Raw genomic sequence first — 23,849 nt, 5'->3', positions numbered from 1 at the left:
TCATTCTGCAGGATACCAGAGTTGTGGCCACTGACTTGGTCAAATTACTAGTATGCATTCAGTGCAAAAAAAAGAGAAAAAAACTTTGCCCCATATATTTTTTAAAAACAAATATTTGACCTGGAAACATGAAACCCTATAGGAATCTTTTTAGCACGTGAAGCTGCGCTCCTGGGATTAAACCATCTTACCCCATACCCCACCCTCCAAAATAATTCTCTGTCAGTTTCCTTTATCTTGGGTTTCTAGTCAGGTTTTATGGTAGTCATACCCTCCTCCTTCCCCCATCCCGCTTAGGAAACTCCAAATCCAAAGTAATATAAAATTTACTTAGTCTTGCATTGTAAACAAGTAACATATGACCTTAAAAGTGAGTGGAAGTGGTGGCAACTGTGTCCTATAGACACAAATTTAGTTGTGTGATTTTTTTCTTTACATTTCGACATTTTATGAGAATCATGAAACGTGGTCGTATCGGAGCGCATAATATATACTATATATGCTTTCGAAAACTCGTTATATGCGATATGTATTAACCAGTGAAATATTAGATGTGAAATACGCTGGATTAATTAGAAGCTCATTGAAAGCAATGCCTGTTAACGATATTCCCGATATAGCTGCACTGATAATCAAATGTCGTTAGCGATACCTGCAATTCATCTGACTGTAAAATGTGGCGATTTTGATCAATGACACTGTATTTGAAAAATAATGGCAAACTTTATCTATGTGGTATTGATAATCGTGGATCTTACATGTGGGGGTAAGTACATTAAATTACTATAAATTCTACAGTTAAAAAAATCCAAGACAAATTACTGTAGCATAATCTACGTTAAGAACGATTATGGTAAGATTTCTAAAACTTTTAGAAATTTCATAAGAATTGATAAAATGTACTTTAAATTAACAAATCTGAAACGAAAAATATAGTGTATTCAGTATTGCAAAGAGTTTGAACAAAGGTTTGGAACAACATTATCCAAAATTATTAGTTCGATTGAGGAACTTGTCATGAACGACTAGATTGTGCTTTTAAAATATTTTCATATATCAACATACTTTGCCGGTCTTTGTGAAATACATGTACATTTAATCTGACATTTTCTTCTCGTTATGTGTTGAAGTTTCTTGTTCACGAACAGAGTGTTTTAAAACACCTACGAAAATCAACGGTACTTTTACTAAATTGTATGTAATGACCTTTTCATTTTTATCGTGGGAAAAATTAAATAAGATAATCATATCGCATTGGTCAGTGTTTTAGATACAAATAACACAATTTAGTATTGAATTAAAGTTTATGTATCAAACTTTTGCAATGGCATATTTGATTTTTATTTACAATGTGCTATGACTTTCGATTTGGACATGATGAAGATGAAGTGTGAGAGTTTACGCGCAGTAAACCAGTGGTTTTTAGCCACTGACAGTTTCCATTCATTAATGTTGATACTGCAATGACCATATAGCATATCTATTAATTTCATGTCAGAAAACTCGAATTTATATCTCAATTTTGGCCGATACCAGAAACTTACATACCCATATGATTCAGTCATTTCACAGAACTCTAAAGAACACTCATATAACTACATCTCATGGGACTAGTTTTGTTGTTTTCAAAACATATTCCAAACGATGCATTGTGAGTCTGGTCCACTTTCTGATCATACCATTAATGGCAATCCCTCGAGTATATATATGATGCGACACGATATTGTAAATTTAAGTAAAGTTGTTATCATGAGATCGATTTTGCCGCCGGGATGTCGTTAATGTTAATGGAATGTTCACATGAATCTGAAGTGCATTGTAAATAATCAACGTTACGTAAAATTCGTGATCTAATATTTTTTTTTTAGTGTTAAACATCTTTTTTCCGATATTTGTCATTAAACATATTTTTTTTTTATTTTCATATATTAATGATATTGATAGTATTAAATAACAATCCATGTACACTTAAATGCATTACAACACACAAGAACTTTAGATTAGGCGGAAGTAATTTTACCAGGAGTACTTATTACTGTTTTAAACATAAGAACGAACTATAATTAAAGGTCATAATACATACATGTTAACATATATTGGAATCTAAAATCCATGCGTAAGTCCACGAAGTTTCAATTCTTGGGATAAAATATCATAAAAATCTATCTATTTATTGATCTGAACTTTTTAGAATTATCTCATTTCACCTGCACATTGTGATCAATAATGCAACTTTTTTCTTTTCTTTTTTTTGGAATATTTTAGCTACTGCACTAAATACAACACACGAAGCTTTGGAATATGTATTCCGTTTAAACCCGAAGACGTGTAAAGCAGGAACAAAAGAAAAGTTGCATTTACAGTTTGATGTAACAGTATGGAACCACTATACAGATCCGGCCATTAGGTATGCTATTCCTTCTTATTGCTCTAGCATGACAATTTCCATTTCAACAATGTAACGGTCTTGAACAACATTAACCTGTATATATTTCTCCAAGCCGACGAGATGCCAATAATGCCTAAGTTACTGCGCACAATACGTGTAACAATTTGCTCTTTGCTGAATTGTTTAACCAGGTGAACTTCGTTTTGCAGGACTGCCAATTTTCTTTCAAATATCATCGGAATGAACAATGGGACACTTAATTCTTTGACAGATGAAATGTTGTTTCTTCTGGGTAGAAACAACGTTCATGGAAACTCGGTGATATTTGGCTCTGGTGTTGCCCTAGAAAAGGGCGTCTACAGGTTTGAAAATTTTGTTTCTCAATTGCCTTTGCACCGCTATCAATTGCCTTTACACCGCTATCAATTGCCTTAAATTGCCTTTGGCACCGCTATCAATTGCCTTTGCACCGCTATCAATTGCCTTTGCATCGCTATCAATTTCACCGCTATGGGTCCGGAGTCCTGCATGTAGTGTAGAATTCTTGTATTTATAGAAGGTTGTTTACATAGAATCGGTGATTGTACAAACATACCCGACTATTCCTGAAATTCTCGGAAGGGCATCTGGGGTATCCAGTCACGATCAAAAGCTGGAAAGTTACTGTATGACCCAAAACTGTATCGGTGTTACTTTTTACTTTTAACCAAACAAAACGTTTTATGGTTATTACAACAGACAAAGTAATTTATTTAGATTCCTTTTAGGTTTTTTTATCAATCATTCTAAACAAACTCAGTTAGTAGATAGCTGAAATAATTGTAAATGTGATCAATTTTGTACTATTTAATTTAGAAAGTTCATGCCATGAAAGCTTCACTTCCTTTTAACAGTAAATATGACAAGTTTTGTCCATACGCACACAAGAAAAATGGAACTGTCCAGTCACATGATATAGCAGTGAACTATGACTACCTTGACACCTACACGATATGGTACACTGACGTCAAAGAAAAAACGTGGGAAGATGTGGACGTTGTCACCGACGTCGTAATAAACAGGTGCTTTATATGCATAATGGATGAATTTATTCTTTCTTTTAAAATATAATGTAACAAGTCTTACATAGTTTGCTAATATTAACATCATGATATAATAAAATCTATCAGAAGGTGGGGAGCATATATGCAGAAAGGGAAAATAACAGAAGGACTCTGCTTGATCGAGTCTATTCATTAGTTAATGAAATGTGCAAAACCCATTACGCTCCCTGGCACCGCCTGAAAACGGATTTATGTAATAAAGGTAATTGAATGGACTTCATTATCCCAGAGGACCTGAAAATATAACAAAAATGATTCCAAGTAGTGTGACATAATTTTACGTCCGCTAAATGGCATTTCCAGACTGCTGGTGTGATACTTAATAAAATTTTCAAAATGATCGCAACTAATTAATAAATTTTTAATGGCATTGAAAGGAAACATATAATTATCATTTTTTCCCCTCTTATAATAATGTGTTTGATTTGTTAGATGAAATGTTCATATTTGTGAGGTCTCCATTTACAAGTGATAAAGGTCACTGTTTTCGAACTTATCCTTTTTGAATGTGAGTTTGAACTCCCATATAAAATACAGAAAGAATCGTCCAGCTGATTTCTGAGAAGCCAGCGGTTATACCCTGGTGTCTACCTGTACTTTCAAAAATGCCAAAGTGATCTAATGCGTTTTTGTCCAGCATCTATAAAATTGTCATATGAACAAATGGTGTTGATGTTTGTCCTTGTATATCCAGAGAAAATGACCATCATTTACCGGAGGTTGAGGTTTCATATCCTGTGGCAAAACTATCTGATGGTCACTGGACAGTTCCATATTTTGACTGCGGGGGTGGAAATGTGTGGATGGTGACATATTCTTCTCCAATTTTTGGAGTACAAAACGGATCAGTTTTGTTTCGGTAAGCATCAACGATCTGCTCTTAACGGATATTCAGATATTGTGTCTGTAACATTAAAACTCCATTTACTGCTTTTTACAAGATAAAATACTTTTTTTAAAAACTAAAGTTTTCACTCTTTTATCTCATTTAATGAAATTTATTTAGTGCAAACTATAAAGTCTTTGCTTTGAACGTTCGATATCCCTTACGGTTTAACCAGTGTTAAGATATTAAAAAAGTATTTAGTGACAAAGATTACGCCTACATGGACTGTTTAAGCACATTTGTTCAGAGCCGATTTGGGATTTAAAACATAAACTAAATACTGACGATTATTATGAAAAGGGAATATTTTGCATTGTCAATCCAAGACGCCTCTGCTGCGCACGAGTTTCTTTCGCCTTGTTCAAATCACATTTGGCACATTGAGGCTTTCTGCACAGTCGAAAGCTTTAAAGTCTACATGTGACCAAAGTAATGTTGGTAATGTTGGTGTGGCTTAGAACCCACTTAAAAATGAAGTACGCCATGTGAGATATATCATCAGTGTTATGAATCCTTTTTCAAAAAAACATTTACGACAATATACGGAATTTTACGTATTGGAAGCTGTATTTTGTAGTGGAGTTGCAACTGTAGACATTGAGTTAACGCAGATTGATATAAACCAGTGTGATAATAACGAAAATGAACGTTCGTCTGGACTTGATGTATTTCGTGGAACACACAGATGTCAATCAACTACAACGGTATACAGTCGTTTTTTTTTTAATAATTCCAGTCTTGACTCTTAAAATGTGTACAATCCATGCTTTTCTTTTTGTACTGTTAAATTAATATCTTCTATTTAATCAGCTAAGCATTCGCTGCATTTCAAAATATTTTGTTATCGTTTGATTGTTTATTGAATGAAACTGAAAATCAAAGTTATACAAATCTCTTTTTGTTATCTGGCGACATGAATGTTTCAGTTTCTATAATTTTAGCTGATATTTAATGAGTATACGTTTCTTTCTCAATTTACACTATTTCAGTGTGTGCCTATGGCAGGAGATGGATTTGTCCCTGGGGCATACAACTGTGTATGTAACGATGGATACTATTTACCCCAAGGTGCCAACAGAAATCAGTCATATTATGGAAGAGAAATAGAAAACTACGTCAGAGAGTTTGGAGTCATCGAACCTGGAATGTTCCAGTGCACTGCGTGCGCAGCCGGATGTACTACATGTGTGGACAGTTCTCCATGTTTATATGAGATTAATACTATCTTGAAGTTCTCTCTTTTGATAGTGACGCTGATAACTGTTTTAGGGATTATGTCCATTGCTGTTATCATTTATATCTACAGAAACAATCCGGTAAGAAAAGAAACAATAGAAAGGCATGCATATCTAAAAAATCTTTATAAAATTGCGGCTTATAATAAATGTTATTTCACACCTATAATTATATTTTAACCAATTGGAAGCTTTTCTTTCTATCACGTGACAATACAATAGAAACCAGTATTGTACTGTGTGTCACATTTTCTTAAGTATATATAGTAAAATCCGAAATCTGCAATCCACAAACTCCATATTTTTTTCATATTGGACTCCAATCCCAAAAATCCATATCTTTTCATATTGGACGGGACAACTCTTCCGATTCCTTATAAGGAGATTTGGAATTACTTCCCTTGTATATAGCGACAGCAGTATTTTTTAAAAAAAGCGATAACTTTCTTATTTTTGAATGAAACATATTAGTGTAAGCACTCAATTTCTTAGTTAGAACGTTTCCTATCCAGTTATCATGGTTTCGGTTCAAAATTTCAGGAAATGTTGTTTTCGAAAAAAAATGTGCGCCGAGAGTAGATCTTAATGTACAGAACCTATGTGTTATCAGAGAAGAACGTATTTTAAATTAATGTGTGTTGTTGTTTGCGAGTTAAAATGTATAAAGTAATGTTTTCTACATCTATTTTTATGGTGTGAAATAAAGAGGTAATTTAACAGTGTTGAGTACAATACTGAATTCGATTTGACTCGTACACAGCAGTAATAACCCATATTTGGACTCGGCCTTCGCCTCGTCCAAATATGGATTATTACTGCTGTGTACGAGTCCAATAGAATTCAGTATTGTACTCAACACTGTGAAATAACCTCATATTTATTCTATATCTGTTTTATTTACCCAATCGTGTACGTTCATTTGCAACACGTGACCGTACAATATATCACCTTATTGGACGCACGTGCGTACAAAAATCCTGAAAAAGTCCCATGTTAAACATACGATAAAGCCCGAAACGCGTGAAAATGTTCCGAATGTAAATCGGGTGAAGTAGGCGCTTTAAAGTACAGAGTTAGATTATGCGTCTTGAAATGAGGACGGCAGAAATATGATTTTTAATTTTTGAACTTGAATAAAATAGATATAGAATAAAAAGGTATTTAACATTGAACTGTAAAATACGAGATATATTTGGACGAGTACCCAGCTCCAAATATATCTCCGTATTGTACAGAACAATGTTAAATAACCTAATAATATTTTTAGGAGTAGATTACAATTACATCTTATAACTGGCAGCTATAATTCATGGGCAATTTTAAAACTTTTAGTATTGTTGTCTTCATTTGAAACACTTTTTGAGTCCGCTTCTTGGAAAAAGAACAGTACTGGTGGCATATGATGAGGCATAGTCGGAACCTAAGTGGGATACGTACTCAGGACTTGCGGGTTGAGCAGCCAACGCCTTAATCAAAAGACCATCGCTCCCCACAGTCAGTTAATGTCAGACAGATACTTATCAGTCTAGGAGTTGAGAAAAATATGTTGTTGATAAAATATTAAAATGTCAACTATATCAAATAGTGCACAGGTAAGATTCCATTTACTTTACCACCTCTGCTCAATCTTTCAAAAACTCCCCAAAATTCTCAGACAAGTCGTGTTTATGAAACAAGAGTAAGCAGTTTCAATTTAAAATGATACAAAGGTGTAGAAATAGACTTTATATTTTCATTTCCAGCGGATTTCTTATACAGATGTACAAAATATATATTTTGCATATCTACAGGTAATCAAGTCAGCCAGTCCAGCATTTCTAGAACTTATGTGTCTTGGTGGGATATTAATTCTGTCACAGGTAACACATTCTTAAACCTCTTCATTTGTCTAAATTTTGTACTTATTCCTGCGCTTTATTAATTTATTGAATAAATGTTCATAAACTAAAAGGATATGAATATGACGTCATTACAATGTAGATATAAATGAAAAATACGTACCTCGTCCTTGTTTTCAGTTTTTCATTCACTTTTTGGACATGAGTGTGTTGGTGTGTACAATAAGCAACTGGCCGATACACATTGGTTTCTTCATTTTGTATGGCTCTCTTGTCGTCAAAACATGGAGGTAATCATTAAGATTTTCTCTTTTCATGTCAAAATACAACGTAGATATCAATAATCTTGCATTTTCTGTATATAAGTATGAATATAGATATAGTTGAAAAAAGGCTGCAAATATATTGTATTATACTTAATTTTATGTTAGTGCGCAATGTATTTGACGTTTTTAGATCTACTAGTATTGACCCGAACGGCTGGAGAGCGATCATAGGGTAGGTGGTCAAGAATGACCTATTGATATATTTACATGAAACTTTTTCTGTACGAAGCTTGTGCAGGGTTATGGTTCACTTCCAGGACTTTGTATATTTACAGTAAGGAAAAACAATATAAGTGGACTATAATCTAGTGGTAAACACTTGGGTTGTCAGTCCCGTTTAAGTCCCGGAATTTCTGAAATGATTTCCTCGGTATTTCTCACAGAAAGATTCCAGTAGAACTCTTTTCTCTTTTGTGAACTCTTTTCTCTTTTATGTAATAGTGGATTGAAGATTGAAGTTTTTTCTCGTCAAGAAAAGGGTGACATTAAAATTATTACAAAAATGTGTTTGCTGAGCGTTTCTCTGTCAATAGAAACTGCTGAAGTGGTGAAGTGCCCCCCCCCCCCCCCACCCTCGAAGAAGGAGGTGAATATTGTTTTGCAGATGTTGGTCGGTCGGTCGGTCGGAATGCAGACCAAACCATTTCCGGATGATAACTCAAGAACGCTTGGGCTTAGGATCATGAAAGTTGATAGGGTGGTTGGTCATAACCAGCAGATGACCCCTATTGATTTTGAGATCAGTAGGACAAAGGTCAAGGTCACAGTGACCCAGAACAGTTAAACGGTTTCCGGATGATAACTCAAGAATGCTTGGGCCTAGGATCATGGAAGTTGATAGAGAGTTTGGTCATAACCAGCAGATGACCCCTATTGATTTTGAGGTCAGTAGGTCAAAGATCAAGGTCACATTGACCAGGAACAGTTAAGCGGTTCCCGGATGATAACTCAAGAACGCTTGGGCCTAGGATCTAGAAAGTTGATAGGGAGGTTGGTCATGACCAGCAGATGACCCCTATAGATTTTGAGATAAGTAGGACAAAGGTCAAGGACACAGGAACCTGGAACAGTAAAATCGTTTCCGGACGATTACTTGAGAACGCTTGGGCCTAGGATCATGAAACTTGATAGAAAGGTTGATCATGATGAGTAGATGACCACTATTGATTTTGAGGTCAGTAGGTAAAAGGTCACGGTCACAGGAACCTGGAACAGTTAAAATGTGTCCGGACGATAACTTGAGAATGTTTGGGCCTAGGATCACGAAACTTAATAGGGAGGTTTATCATGACCAGCAGATGACCCCTATTTTGAGGTCATAGGTCAAGGTCACTTTGACCAAGAACAGTAGCTTTTTTGTGTACAGTGACCAAATAATTTCTGTTCCTTGTGCAATTACTGAATGCATCAAGGGGGCATTTCGTGTTGTACGAGCTTTTGTTTTCCTTACTTTTATTTTAATAGTGTGCTCAGAAAAAACAATACAGTATCAATCTTGGATCTTATAAAATACTAGGTTATTACTTATCAGGAGCGTCGTACTTTGTTTCGTTCACATCCATACATTTTCTGTCACGTTTGTAGACATGTGATTCAATTCTGTACTATTACATTTCCGACAAAATCAAAATCATAGTGAGATTTAGTAGAGATATGCGCAAATTACCAACATAGTTCAATAATATTTATGCTGTTTTAGAATATCCAAGATATTTACAATTGGCGCTCGTCAGCGAATTCGGATTCCAGATAAGATATTATATCAAAGAATTGGCATTCTAGTGTGCTTTATTTCTGCCATGTTGGCCGCCTGGACAATGAGTGTGCCATCAAAAGTTGTGGAATTGAAAACTTCGGATAATCTTCTCTATTATACTTGCCAAATCGGACCTTTCTTGTTTGCATTCATAGCGGGTAAGTTTATAATACTACTTTTACATGTTCATTTGCAAAGGTTGAATGGCCCAATAAGATTATATCACACATGTATTAAGTTTTAGACCAAAAGATAAAGGTCAAGCTTAATTTCTAAAGATCTCGTTTGGCAAAAGTACATTCCTTGTTAGAGTTTAAAGTGTTTTCAAATCAAGACGTTTACTTCCAAGAATCGTCCCATCTTGCCAAAAAAGTTGCTATAAAATATATTGTGTCAGTGTCTTTCTTATAGTTTGAATGACTTGAGATATTTTTAAAGGCACTTCTTATACAGAAATTATAATTACATATTGTTTATAATGCAAATAATATTATTTTCTTGTTTGGTTTAACATTGTACCGACACAATTATAGGTCATTTGGCGACATTTTTATCTTTGATGATGGAGGAAGACCCCATGTTTATTTCATTATTGTCGGGTACCTGGATAGAACCACCAACCTTCCGTAAGCCAGCTGGATGGCTTCCTCACATAAAAAACTCAACGTCTCACGTAAAACTCGAACCTACATCGATGAGGTGCAAGTCAAATATTAATAACAACAGCAAATATGTATGTAAAAATAAAAACTTCATGTCAAATTTTGCGGACATTGTCTGAAAAACATTAAACACACTTCTGATTATATTCTGGATTTTCAGCTAAAGTGCTTCTATTGTTGTACGGTGTTTATCTAAGCTTTACTATAAGAAAAGCTCCGGCACAGTTCAATGACAAATACATGGGCTATGCAATATACAATGCGATAATTCTAGGAATTGCCATGTCATTTCTCTCGTAAGTGTTATGCTTTGTTGTTTAGATCGTTTCACGCTTCATTTCTTAAAATGAGCCGCGCCATGAGAAAGAAAACCAACATAATGGCTTTGCGACCAGCATGGATTCAGACCAGCCTGCACATCCGCGCAGTTTGGTCAGGATCCATGCTGTTCGCTTTCAAAGCCTATTACAATTAGAGAAACTGTTAGCGAACAGCATGGATCCTGACCAGACTGCGCGAATGGCGCAAAGTCACTATGTTGGTTTTCTCATGGCGCGGCTCAGATATATTTTCTGGTGCCTTTTTTCTTTATTTTTTATTTTTTTTTTTTGAAAACGCACAGGAACATAATGATTCGTATACACAATAAAGCGTTTAACCTTTAGATGCTTATATTCTTTATAGATTTTTTTTTTCAAATAAAAGAGGATATTTGAGTTCAAACTTTATAATTGTATTAATGGGTCTTGGTGTTTTCAGTCGTCTGCTGATATCGATTATTGGTCCAGATCTAATATTTGTGTTCCAATTTCTTCATCTTCAAGTGTTTGCAACGGTGACTCTTCTCATCATCTTTGTTCCAAAGGTACGTATTTGTGATTATGTCTTGTTTTAGTTGAATTTAGAGTCATGCCGACCCAAGTAAGGTCAGTTGGCAACTTCCATCTTTTGATCATTGATGGGCCTTAGGTTTCCCTTTTTTTACTCCTTCTAAACTGGACGAGCGCCTGGGTAGAACCACCGCTCACATAAAGAATTATACACCCATAGCGAAATTTGCAAGTGATGCCAGTTCCTAGACCTTAACCACACGGTCACTGAGTTCCCGTCTGATTGAAGTTAACAAAAAGTTCAAAAATATTTTTACACATGCGGGATAAATTCAATAGATAATAGTTGGACTTACCATCCGAATATTGCCTACATTGTCGGAGAACTCTGTGGCCGAGTAGTTAAGGTCGATGATTTCAAATATCTGTCATGTGAAAAAAAAAAACATCCAGATGGCTTACAGGCGATGGGTAATTCTTACACAACTGCCTGCCCGCCAGCACCTGTAATAATTCCCGTCATCTGGGTTCTTCCTCCACCATCAAAAGCTGGAATGTCAACATATAACAGTGTCGGCCTGACGCTAAATCCAACAAAACCAAAAAAGCAAACCAATACATTGTGCAAATTTAAATGACAGACGGTCATCATACATGCTATAAACAGTTCTATGTAATATAGGTATAGGTTTAATTTATTGTTTGTATTTATAGTCCTTTTTTATTTTCTTTCACAATTTGTAATAAGCAATTATCTCTTAAATGACAAAATCGTCAGTTTTTGGCGATTGTTGGAATAGCAAAACATTCTAAAATCGCCAGACAACGTAAGCTGTCCATGCACATCATCCAGCGAAAATGCATGTTTACAGATGCTGTTACAATAAGTATGTTAACAATTCTACCTGGATGAGCTTTGCGACCATTTGAATGCTCCGTCTTAGGTGCCAAAATATTTATAGAAGTCTGAAATGAATCCACTGGATATAACTCATTCTAAGGAAATAAGTTTTGATTGCAGATATTATAATTTGAATATTTACTCGTATAATATGTGGCGTGTACTGTATTTAGTGATTTGATTCTTTTTATTTCGGCAACAATAATTTCAAAGATGTCTAGTACATTTTGTGCTTCCAAGACCGAGTGGTTAGAGCACTGACTTCAATCACTTGCCCCTCACAGATGAGGGTTCAACCTTCGCCCGAGGCGCTGAATTCATCATGTGAGGAAGTCATCCAGCTGGTTTACAGAAGATCGGTGGTTCTACCACATACCCACCAGTGATGAAATAATGCACGGACTACCTGCACCACCAAAAGCTGGAAAGTCGCCATATGACCTGAAATTGTGTCAGTGTGACGTTAAGCCCAACATAATTATATTTCGAAATCATTTTGTTTCCAGTTTTTCGCCATCCGTAAGAAGAAAGAATCTAGCCCTACATTCGCATCTGTTGTTAACCAAATTTCGGGTATGGATAATACACACCGCTTCCGCAAACGTTCTTCTGCAGATGAAATTAACATCAATTTTCTTAAGTTCTTAGTAGCCATGTCTGACAAGGAAACCCAAACAAAGTGGAAGACAGAGGAAGAGAGCAATGTTGTTTGAGCTTGATAACTTTAACATTTTTAAATGTCTTTTATAATTATTACGTTTAGTTCAATCAAATTATGTCGAGTTTCTGTCCGATGTGATTTTTAGAAAACTAATTTATGAAAAAGACGTTGAACCACGGTCTTATAAAATACAGAGGTGAATTATAGGTTCTGAACACATGGTTTTGCTGTATCTCTATGATTCTATGAGGTGTAAAAAGTTATTCCATACAATTGTGTCGAGCGAAATGACAAATAAAACGACCGATGTACAAAACAGTTCAGTTTTTAAGCTGCCCTATATGTTTTTACAGGAAATAAGTGGCACTGAGTGATACAGAGCATTTAAATTGCATTAATTTTGATACCTTTAAATCATCTCTGAAAATTTGTTCAGATTTCACATTTAGTTTTGACTCTATGAAACTCGTACACAAGGTTTATTATTCGAATCAGAACTGTCTATACTGTATTTGTTGCGGGATTTTAGCCGTTTCAAGTAAGAGCTCAGTGGCCCTGGCAAGGTGATAATAGTACGACGGTTATTATTTTCTTTTATATATTACATACATGTATATAGTTTGATAGTTTATTTGCAATATTCAATTGGACCAAATGGCCCATGAGGACATACAATACATGATACATGTATATGGCAAGACAGTGTACAACATGTAGATCTACATGCATTTGAAGTAGATATGCGGAGAAGGTTTACAATACATTGCTTAATAATATCCTTAATGCATACAAATATCAACGACTATCAAAATAATTAGTATCAAAAATTACAAAACCACCACACAATATTGTGATAAATTTTAAGACGAGTTTTGTATGAAGTCTATTTTTGAAAATTCTTTGTTTAACAAATGTAACATGGTAATGTGTGTAATAAAATGATTACCATATATTATTGTCTTTTTAGGAACGTAATCATACATTGTAATCATACTTGTCAGAAACGAAACACAAGATCAACATATTACTCAAAACAAATGAATGGGATTTATATAACACATTATACTCTACACTTGTTACATCATCTAAAAAAGTTCACATACTGGAAAATCAACATAAGCATGACCAAAAGAATCTGAATGCCACATAAACTGCAGTTGAAAGTTACGGAGCGCTTTAGCAAACAGTAAAGTATATAGGATCAAATTATTATAGCACAGGTTAAAAACCTAAATGATAACTGATACACACAAGTACAATGAGCACAAATATACAGTCATTATTATAAGTCCGAACATATATGTATTTTCTCATCAAAATAAAGTCACGACTTACTATACATATTCAAAATGATAAAAGTTACACGAGTAAAACATTAATATCAAAGACTTCTTCTATCATCAATTCCTGTAAGTATTATGATCAGCATATGACTTTTCTTTTCTAATAGTGGAGCAGCTTAGTGAGAAAATCTAAGGAAATACTTCACTTAATGATACAAGTATGAAATTTACACTAAATGTTCATCATATGGCCCAGATTCAAAAATGATCGAGGGCCACCTAAAAATCATCCATTTTCAAGATGGCCTCCGAATTTCAAAATGGCTGCCAGAATTGAGGCATTTTTCATATAATCAGGATCTGTAAGTTTCTAAAATATCATATTTGTTAGGATATAACATGTTTTTCCCTATCAATTTATTCCCATAAGTTTTATTTCTAATGTTGCCTTTTCCAAATATCGACCCATTTAAGAAGGTCGCCATCTTTAAAATGACCACCAGACTTTTAGATAACGTTCTTATCACGGCCAAGTTTGAGTTTTCTAATTTCAGTGCTATAACCATCGACTATTGATTAGATCCTGGTCCCAGATAAACCTGAAAGCATATTATTATGATATTGGCCTGAAATAAGCCTATATGGTTTATATGGACGTCTCTTCTTTTCAATCTCTTCTCTGTTCTATTCTTCATTTTTTGCTTTGTTTCACTGAGAAACAGTCTCAAAATCATGGCAATACTGAACCATTGCTTATCAGCTGAAACAAAATCTTTAATTAAATGATATGTGTAATGATTCTATAGAATGAACTACAAACACTACAAGGACACACTGATATAGTTCATAATGTCATGTAACTCAGCATGGGGTTCAGTGACAATTTCAATACGTGTATGTATAAAAAAAATCAAAACAAGTCGTATCCCATACTGCAAAATGTTAAAATATATATTGAAGGCGGTAAAAGGATAGTCCCTTGGCCTTCAAATTATAATAGTACATACTTTGTATTAACAGATACCAAATTTGAATATATCATTGTAAGTTTAAGGATCTGTGCTTCTGTTTATGTTCTATTTCAAACTTGATAATGTCGAAAAGAGTTTAACAGAAGACCTCCTAAACTATGGAATAGCTTTCTTAGATGCGTTGAAAATAAAACTAAACTATTTAGTTTTCGTGCGGATAAAACAAGACGTATCACTAATGGTGATGAATATCCCCAGACATCTGCTTATTGTCAGAGGAACAGGGTTATTAAAAATATGATACATTGCTTTGTATATTGTACAGGGAGAAAATGTACAAAGACGCACAAAAATGGTGTGCAAAACTGTATAAGATCTCCAAACTTCACTGCTGTACCTTAAAAAGAAGAAAGTAGGTCAAGATCAAGGTCACTGAAAGTCAGTTTTGAAATGTTTGTTCAAAACTGTACAAGTGGTTCGAATTTTATGGCAATATCTTAAAAAAAGAGAAGAAATTAAGTCAGTTGGTCAAGGTCATGGACAAGGACCATGTAATCTGCTTTTTAATCTTGTCTTTTGGCAGTTTCTGTGATATGCAGGCTCCATAACCACAAATCAAATCAAGCCTGCAATATTTTCTTTTATGTTGTGTTTGGAGACCTGTGGGTTTCCACTTTTGTATTCTATTATATCAACAAGAGTCATCAACTAGTTATACTTAACATAAAAAGTATGTTAAAAAATCCAATGTAACTCTGTTCTTATTTGAAACAAATAAAGGGCCACAACTTAGTCATTCAAATGGAACGTGTTTGCACATGCATAACTACACTTGGTACCAATGATAATAGTAATAACAAGGTGTGATAAAAGTCTGGCATACAATGACTGATAAGTAGCGCGGATATATTTTTTCCATATACATTTATAAAAAAAAATAATAAAGGGCTATAACTATGTGAAAAATAATTCAAATGGAACATGCTTTGCACATGTACAACTTGACTTGGTACCAATGATAATTGCAAGGTTTGATAAGTCTCGTGTATGATGACCGAGAAATAGCGCGGACAAAAGTTTTCCATATACAAATAAAGAAAGAAAAATAAAGGGCCATAACTAAGGGAAAAATCACCCAAATGGAACCCGCTTCGCACATGCGCAACATGGCTTTATACTAATAATAATTACAAGGTTTGATCGAAAACTGACAAATAATTGCTGAGAAATAGCGCAGACAAATTCCATATACAGACGGACGGACTGGAATCCAGAATAGCCTCTAGATATCTCGGGGTATAATGATAACTGTCATAGCAACAAAAGGTGCCGATATTGTTTGCAATTTATATATAAACAGAAATGCGCTTGCTCCATGTAATCACGAAGAAGCCGATAATCGTATATTTGTTCATGCAAGCATGCCTCATTGACATGAAACCGAACAATTACAATTATTAGTTAGTTCTTGCTATGGCAGTGTATTGATGTTTTGTGGATTGCTTACTTGTTCCTCACTCAAAGGCATTGCCATTGTTTCTTGCGACACTGTTTCTGCATTTGTCGGCAAGGGCAAGAAATCTGCATGGCAGGAATGGAATGTTTGTGAAACAGCTACAGTTCATAGTATTTCATAGTCTCAGTGTTGCAAATTACATAATAACTGAGTAGGAAATGGATACATTAGAATTGTTTTTTAGTTATATTGTATGCTTGATCAAGCACGACATGCAAGGTGGATGAAGCTCGACTTGATTTGTTTGCCCGGAAACAAAAAGCATATAATGCGATTCCACCAACAAAAGGTGCTCTGAAACAACTCATCAAGCGAGCAATTTTTCAGGCAGGCCATGTCTGGGGTAATGCAGCTGTTACCATGCAGCAACTGCCACCTCCGTCAAACTGGGGATGGCTGAAGCAGAACAATGTGTGGATCCCTTATCGGATGGAGTTGTCGGTTATAGCTGAATGCTTCCAGGGCGTTCAAAAGTGTGTTTGCAAAAGGACTTTCCTGTACTGGAAATTGCAAGTGCCACCGCTTAGGTCTGTATGCACAGCAATTTGATGTTGCAACTGTTAAGAAAATGGCTAAATGCAGCATATGCATATTTTTTTTTTGTTTCGGTTAGAACACGATTTCCGATGTGTATAGTTTCATGGGTATAGTAAATCAACAGATAGTTTTTTAAGGTTTGCATTATAAGAAAATGTTGCTATTAACTGTGCAAGTGATCACGCTGTCCTATTTCTTTATCCCCTCGTGGTTTATAAGACGCATTTTCTAACGATGTTAATTTATTGCACTGAATGTAATCTGAGTTTAATGTATATAAAACTTATATTGGTTGGTGTGCTTCAGATTTTACCATTGTTCGAAAACAAAACTGCAAGTTATAAAAACTTAAGTGTTGAGATGTCTAAATCCATGAGCTTAGTCAGACAAAATTGATTACAAATTAGAAGAATATGACTACTACAGATTGGTATTCTGTTCTAAACTGAAAAGAAAGTGTATAAATAAAACCAAGGAGCTGCGTTAAATAAACGCTTGATGCCCCCAGTGGCATCCTTGTCAATAGAATTTGCACCTAAGTCCAAAACGAGGTCAAGGTGAAACTGAGGTCAGGTGATGTTTGAAGATGAGGAATGGTCACAGTTTACATCTGTATTAGTATCAATTCTTCTTGTAAGGGGTATTGATGCTAGACGAAACGGTCCCATTTGGTTAACCAAGAGATGGCCCATATAAAGCAACCTTAGTCCAAAATGAGGTCAAGGTCAAGGTAAAACTGAGGTCAGGTGATATCTGAAGATGAGGAATGGTCACAGGTTACATCTTCAATAGTATCAAGTCATTCTAGTAAGGGGTATTGGTGCAAGACGAAACGGTCTCATTTGGTTAACCTCGTATGGACGGACGGACGAACGAACGAGCAAACGGACGGACGGACAGGACAATCACTATATGCCTCCTGCATCAGTAGATGCTGGGGGCATAAAAATGCTATCGTTTTAATGTATTACATGCTTGCCTCAAATAAAGTATTGAAAAGTAAATACAAAAAGGCGGCCATTTTGTTTTTGCGGCGGCCATCTTGAAAAACGACATTATTTCAAGTGGCCCTTGATCTTATGTTAGTTACTGTCCTCAGGTAGTTACTGTCCTGTAAATTTGATGCTTGTATCATCAACTGAAGTATTTTTGCAATATCCTGCTCCACTAAGTCAGTATTGTGCCCTGTTAGACAGTCTCACCATAGCCAGTCAGATTAAATTGTGCATTGTTTCTTTTTTTAGAACGGCAAATTTCTTATCAAAAATCATTGAAATGAACAATGGATCACTGGATTCTTTGACAGATGAATTGTTCTTTCTTCTAGTTAGAAATAATGTACACGGGAATTCCATGATATTTGGTTCTGCGATCGCAGTTGAGAACGGCGTCTACAGGTTCGATAATTTCTTTCTTACTACAATGCTTCCAAAACCCTAGTTTCGTTTCAAAAAAATAGTTACCGTTCCACTGCGATGTCCCAAGTTAATATGTATCACCACGATCTCATCCTTGTAATTTCCCATTACATTTTATGTAAAGTCATTTGTATTATTCATCTTCTTTAAAGAATGTAAGATCTTTAATAAGCATGTAGGAAGATAAACATATCTAACAATTAGCATATCTTTTGACATATTCGCTGTGTTCATATATTCGCATTTATTAGTATTACTTACAATCCTTAAACATGTTTGTCTTTTAGCATTAGGGTAAACTCCACCATTTCATTATGTTTGTGTACCAATCGGTTTTGTGTTAGGAACGAACACGGTGAAATTTGATTGGCTGATAATGACGCATGCAAGTTTATTTACGTTCATAAAATGCGCTAAAAAGTCAATAGATAAAAGTTGAAAATGAATAAAAATAAATATGGTCTTAGAGACTTCGAAATTTTGATTGTTTCTCTGCATTTGTAGGGAAGTGGGCGTCTTCGACTGGAAATTAAGATTGAAAGAAATGGCTTTGACAATGACAACAGCTATAATTTGAGGAACAATTTAAACTATGCCTTTCAGATATTCTTGTAGAATATGTTTAAATCAAACTTCTACTGGAAACTGTGACATCAAAACAGATATATGAGCCGTGCCATGAGAAAACCAACATAGTGGGTTTGCGACCAGCATGGATCCAGACCATCTTGCGCGTCCGCGCAGTCTGGTCAGGATCCATGATGTTCGCTTTCAAAGCCTATTGGAATTAGAGAAACTGTTAGCAAACAGCATGGATTCTGACCAGACTGCGCGGATGCGCAGGCTGGTCTGGATCCATGCTGGTCGCAAAGCCACTATGTTGGTTTTCCCATGGCACGGCTCATATATAGTGTCGCTTCCAATTATTTTACAGTAAATATGACAGGTTTTGCCCGTATGCGTACAAGAAAAACGGGACTGTACGTTCACATGATCTGTCCGTGAACTACAATTATTTCGACCCTAACACAGAATGGTACAATAGCATCAAGATAAAAATTTGGAAAGGTGTCAACGTGGTAACAGATGAAATAATGTACAGGTACTATATTTAAATCGACATGTATATACAAGAGACAAATTGCATTCCAAATATACCTCATAATTTGATTAACTTTAGATTATGATTGCCTTATTCATAAATAATAAATGTTTAAAATTGTTTACTAAAACAAAAAAAACAAAAAACAAAAAAAAAAACAACAACATTTTGTCAAATTGCTTTGACATCTACAAAAATAGTGCTGAGGAAAAGAACACTTGCGTCGTAAAATGAAGACTGGATAGACTTAAATTCACGTAAAGTTATGAGCACTAGCTAGACATGGTGAACGCTGGCTAGTTTTATTCATAATTTATGGGCTTTTTCATATTTATATCGCAATTTTGAAATTGTTGCCCTGAAAGGTTTGTTAAAAACATACAATGAGTGTCAATATTTACATTCTTTCCCATTAACTGTCTAGAAAAGATGACCACCATCTTCCGGAAGTGGAGGAGCCCTATCCGATTGCAAAACTGCCTGACGGCCACTGGACGGTTCCATATTTTGATTGTGGAGGAGGTGATGTGTGGATGGTGACATACTCTTCTCCCATATTTAGAGTAGACAACGGATCTGTTTTGTTTCGGTATGTTTAGACTGCAATGCCAGTTCTAACAATTATTTGCATTGGTTCAATAAAGAAAGAAAGACAATTAAAAGACTTAAAAGTATGAACGTAATAACATATCGATTTCCAAGTTCCACGTCGACAATACCTAAATTCGAACAGTAGAAAGATATGAAAACTTTCTTTATTGCTCAAGATGTGTCTAAATGCTATATTTAGTAACAATACCATTTGCACTTGTGTTCAAAAGATGTGTAGCCATATTTTTCATGAAAATATTACGACATCTAAACAAGTTTTATATCTTATAGAGGTGTAGCAACCATCGATATAGAACTAACTTATATTGACATTAACCAGTGTGACGATGACATATCTGTTATGGGATCAGGCCTTGATGTATTCAGAGGGACGCACAGGTGCCAACCAACTACACAGGTGATAAAGTTTCTTTTATTAATTTCTTTTTACAAAAATTGTTTTCCTTCTAACAATAGCAAAGTCAGCTAAAGCCAATGGCTCAGAAATTTTCTAGCACATGCAAGTAAACTAAATCAATGTTTGGAAGACGATGTTATTCGGAATTGTAAGACTTTATTCTTTTTTGCGTACGTTTCAAGCTGGCGTCAGTGAGTTCATAATTCTGCAACTTGCAATACTGTACTGGACAAAATGAACAAAGCCGTTTATGTTTTAATTTTAAAACGACCCAGTTTATAGCCTACAATTTATTTTCCTGACTGAAGACTGAAAATGTGACGTTATTATGCAACAAAACACAGTTGTTTTTACGTCACAATTATAACGTCATAGCGTCAAACGCCATATACTATAAGCGTGCTGGAAAGAAAACCAAACAAAGCATGCTTGTGGTCAAGGATAGATAATAATCCCCGATATCGTGTTATAATCTAAATAATATATGTCAAACAGTGAGTTAAATTCAATCGTCATTTGTCGTTCACATGCATATAAATACATCACTCAGGCTGTTCCATTGTGAGTCGTCACACAGATCATTTGCTTCTGTGCTCCAGACAATTTTTTTTGTCGATAACATCATTGTTCGGGATACTGTATCTTAATTCCGAAGTAATCAGAAAAAATAGAGATTTTTATTGTAAAAAGAAAGTGTACGGATGAAAATTAGTACCAGGTGCGTTTAATTTTATCTCTTTACTCGAATTTTCGGGATACTAACTATTTCAACCTAATAAATCGAAATTTGAAGTTACTAAACCTTAAATTTCAAGTTACTTCTAAAACATTGAGTTAATTATTGAAATTTCGAGTTACATGACTCGAAATTTCGACTCGTTATCTTGTCTTTTGAACTTCTATCCATTTCTCAAAGGCTTAGATATCAATGGATCTTTGAAAGTCAAAATATATTGCATATATAAACTTAAACATATATTATCATATGTCAGATATGTTAGTATTTTTTTTATGTTCTTTCGTTAGTAAAAACTTGGTTATATTGTATTTAGTTTTCCCTTTTAACATTTCTAATTGTATTTTCATGTTGTAGTGTGTTCCGGTAAAAGGACAGGGTTTTGTTACTGGAGCATACCTTTGTAAATGTGATAATGGATTCTACTTCCCAAACAATACCTATCGAATTCAGGCATATACCGGAGATGAAATCGAAAATCATCTTAGAAAATACGGTGTTATAAAAGCAGGACAATTTCAATGTATTGCGTGCGCAGCCGGATGTAAGACATGTGTGGACAATTCGCCATGTTTTCATTATCATAACAATTTTTTGAAAACTTCACTTTTAATTTTGACGATAATAACCGTTCTTGGCATCAGCTGCATTGCTCTAATCATTTATATCAACAAAAATATGAAGGTAAGTGCTTTTAGCCTGGTATTCGCAATAGGGATAAAATGACCTCAGGGGGAGGAGTGCGGCCATGACTGTTTGTTAAAATAAGGCTGTTATTATTATTATTGTCATCATTAATATTGTTATTATTATTATGTACAACGCCACTGAATATGTCATTGTATAAAAATAGGCGTTAATCAAATCATTCAGTTTTAGTTTCAGTTTCAGGTAAGTAAAGGAAACAAACATTCTTCGTTAAAAAGAAAAACATACCGCGTTAATTTTAAAATTCATTTATAGGTATCTACTTTTTATAGCTAGTTATAGTATAAACACAACCTCCGTGGGCCGGCCGAGTGGTTAGGGTCGCTAACTTCGAATCACTTGCCCCTCACCTATGTAAGGAAGCCATCCAGTAGACAGGCGGCCGATGGTTCTATCTAGGTACCCGCTCGTGATGAAATAATTCACGGAGGGGCACCTGGGGTCTAGCTGGAAAGTCGCTATGTGACCAATGATTGTGTCGGTGCACCGTTAAACCAAAACAAAATCAAAACAAACAAAAGCAAACACATACTGAATATTATTTATATAGAATAGGATATCAAAGATAAAAGTGTCAACAATATCAGACATATTCAATGGTGTATAACCTTCTTATTCGGCATTGTGAAAAATATTCATGTATGTACACCATATATGTTAAAGTCATATCATCTCACAGAAAACTTATCATTAACGTCTCCCATTAGGTTAATTGCCACCGCCTCTGTGGGTCCCTATTTCTGTTGACAAGGCTTGAATAACTTACCATCAAATATTCTTAGTAGGTCTATAATCATTTTCAATTTAATCTAGTCACAAAAGAGACAGTTATATAAAGTACTGAATAAAAAAAATGAATAAAAACATGTCAGACTTAATGGTTATATGACTGCAGATATGATAGAAGTCAGGTGATTTTAAGAACATTATCTCGGGATCAGTTCATCATGTACAATCAATTAATTGCTAAGTATTATAATGCTGCGTAGACAATATAATCTTCGAACACTTTTGACATTAAAGTGATCTGTTGACATGGGAATCAAGATAATAAAAACATGAACCGGGAACCAGTCACGTATACTGTACGCCATTGGTTTTCAAATAAATAACACTCAATATTCAAGTTGAAAATAAAATGTATTTTGATTATATACTATTTCTTATGAATAACAAAAGTTTAGATATCAGTAACAACAAAGATGAGGCATTCAATTAAGTCTAGACATAAAGTCCTTCAAATAACCAATAATGTTCTTACAAAATATGAAATTTCTTAAAGTTTTGTTTATAGTAATAACTGACGTTTTTAATATTTATTCTAAAGCTGTGATCTGCAAGGAATAGCAACTCTTGCATTAAGCAAGTATTTACTAGCTGAGACATATGTTAGTTTACTTCCCTTGCAATTTTACAATTGGGTGGAACTGTAAACAGTATTAGATACAATGTATATATCATAATCAGTGACTCAGATAATAATATAATATTACTTTCGATTTATATTTACACTTGTTTCATTATAATGTCAATTTTCATGATAAATACTGAAGATTTTTTTCTTCTTTTATACATAATGTGTGATATGGTACAAATAATATTTACGGCTAAATTCCAGTTTAAATTATACATCTGAATTTATTTTATTACACTTTAATTGTATCATATTTAGGCACCTGCCAACACATTTTACGGGGAAAAATAATTTCTCTCAAAAATCCATAACGAATGAGTACTTTGAAAGTTACTAGTGGTACAAACTTTTTGACATAAGATTTTTGCAACATATTATTACAGATTAACAAAAATAGTGTGCAGAAGGTAGCAAACCGTTGCAACACTTTTGAAATAATGCAGAAAATTAACATTCTTCTTGCATTTTTACCAATATCTACATTCTTCTTGCATTTTTACCAATATCTAACATTTAATTTCAGCCATTTTTATGTCATATACACATTCTGTGCCAAACTTGATGGAAA

The 23,849-nt window shown here is 34.6% G+C and overlaps 1 protein-coding gene across 1 annotated transcript; it reads left to right on the top strand.

Annotated features, from left to right (window-relative positions):
• The first annotated feature begins 547 nt into the window (after positions 1-547).
• On the top strand, positions 548-13,481 carry LOC123545434 (probable G-protein coupled receptor 158). The gene is made up of 13 exons (XM_045331752.2): positions 548-766; positions 2,266-2,407; positions 2,599-2,751; positions 3,283-3,450; positions 4,187-4,351; positions 4,956-5,082; positions 5,368-5,694; positions 7,404-7,472; positions 7,632-7,741; positions 9,477-9,691; positions 10,356-10,491; positions 10,955-11,060; positions 12,433-13,481. The coding sequence occupies exons 1-13, from the start codon at positions 715-717 to the stop codon at positions 12,637-12,639; spliced, it is 1,977 nt and encodes a 658-aa protein (XP_045187687.2). The 5' UTR covers positions 548-714; the 3' UTR covers positions 12,640-13,481.
• The last annotated feature ends 10,368 nt before the right edge of the window (positions 13,482-23,849 follow it).

This window comes from Mercenaria mercenaria, chromosome 1 (genome assembly GCF_021730395.1).
Source record: "Mercenaria mercenaria strain notata chromosome 1, MADL_Memer_1, whole genome shotgun sequence".
NCBI classification, from domain to species: domain Eukaryota; kingdom Metazoa; phylum Mollusca; class Bivalvia; order Venerida; family Veneridae; genus Mercenaria; species Mercenaria mercenaria.
Note: the sequence above shows the minus strand (reverse complement) of the source record. Positions and strands in the feature narration are given on the sequence as shown.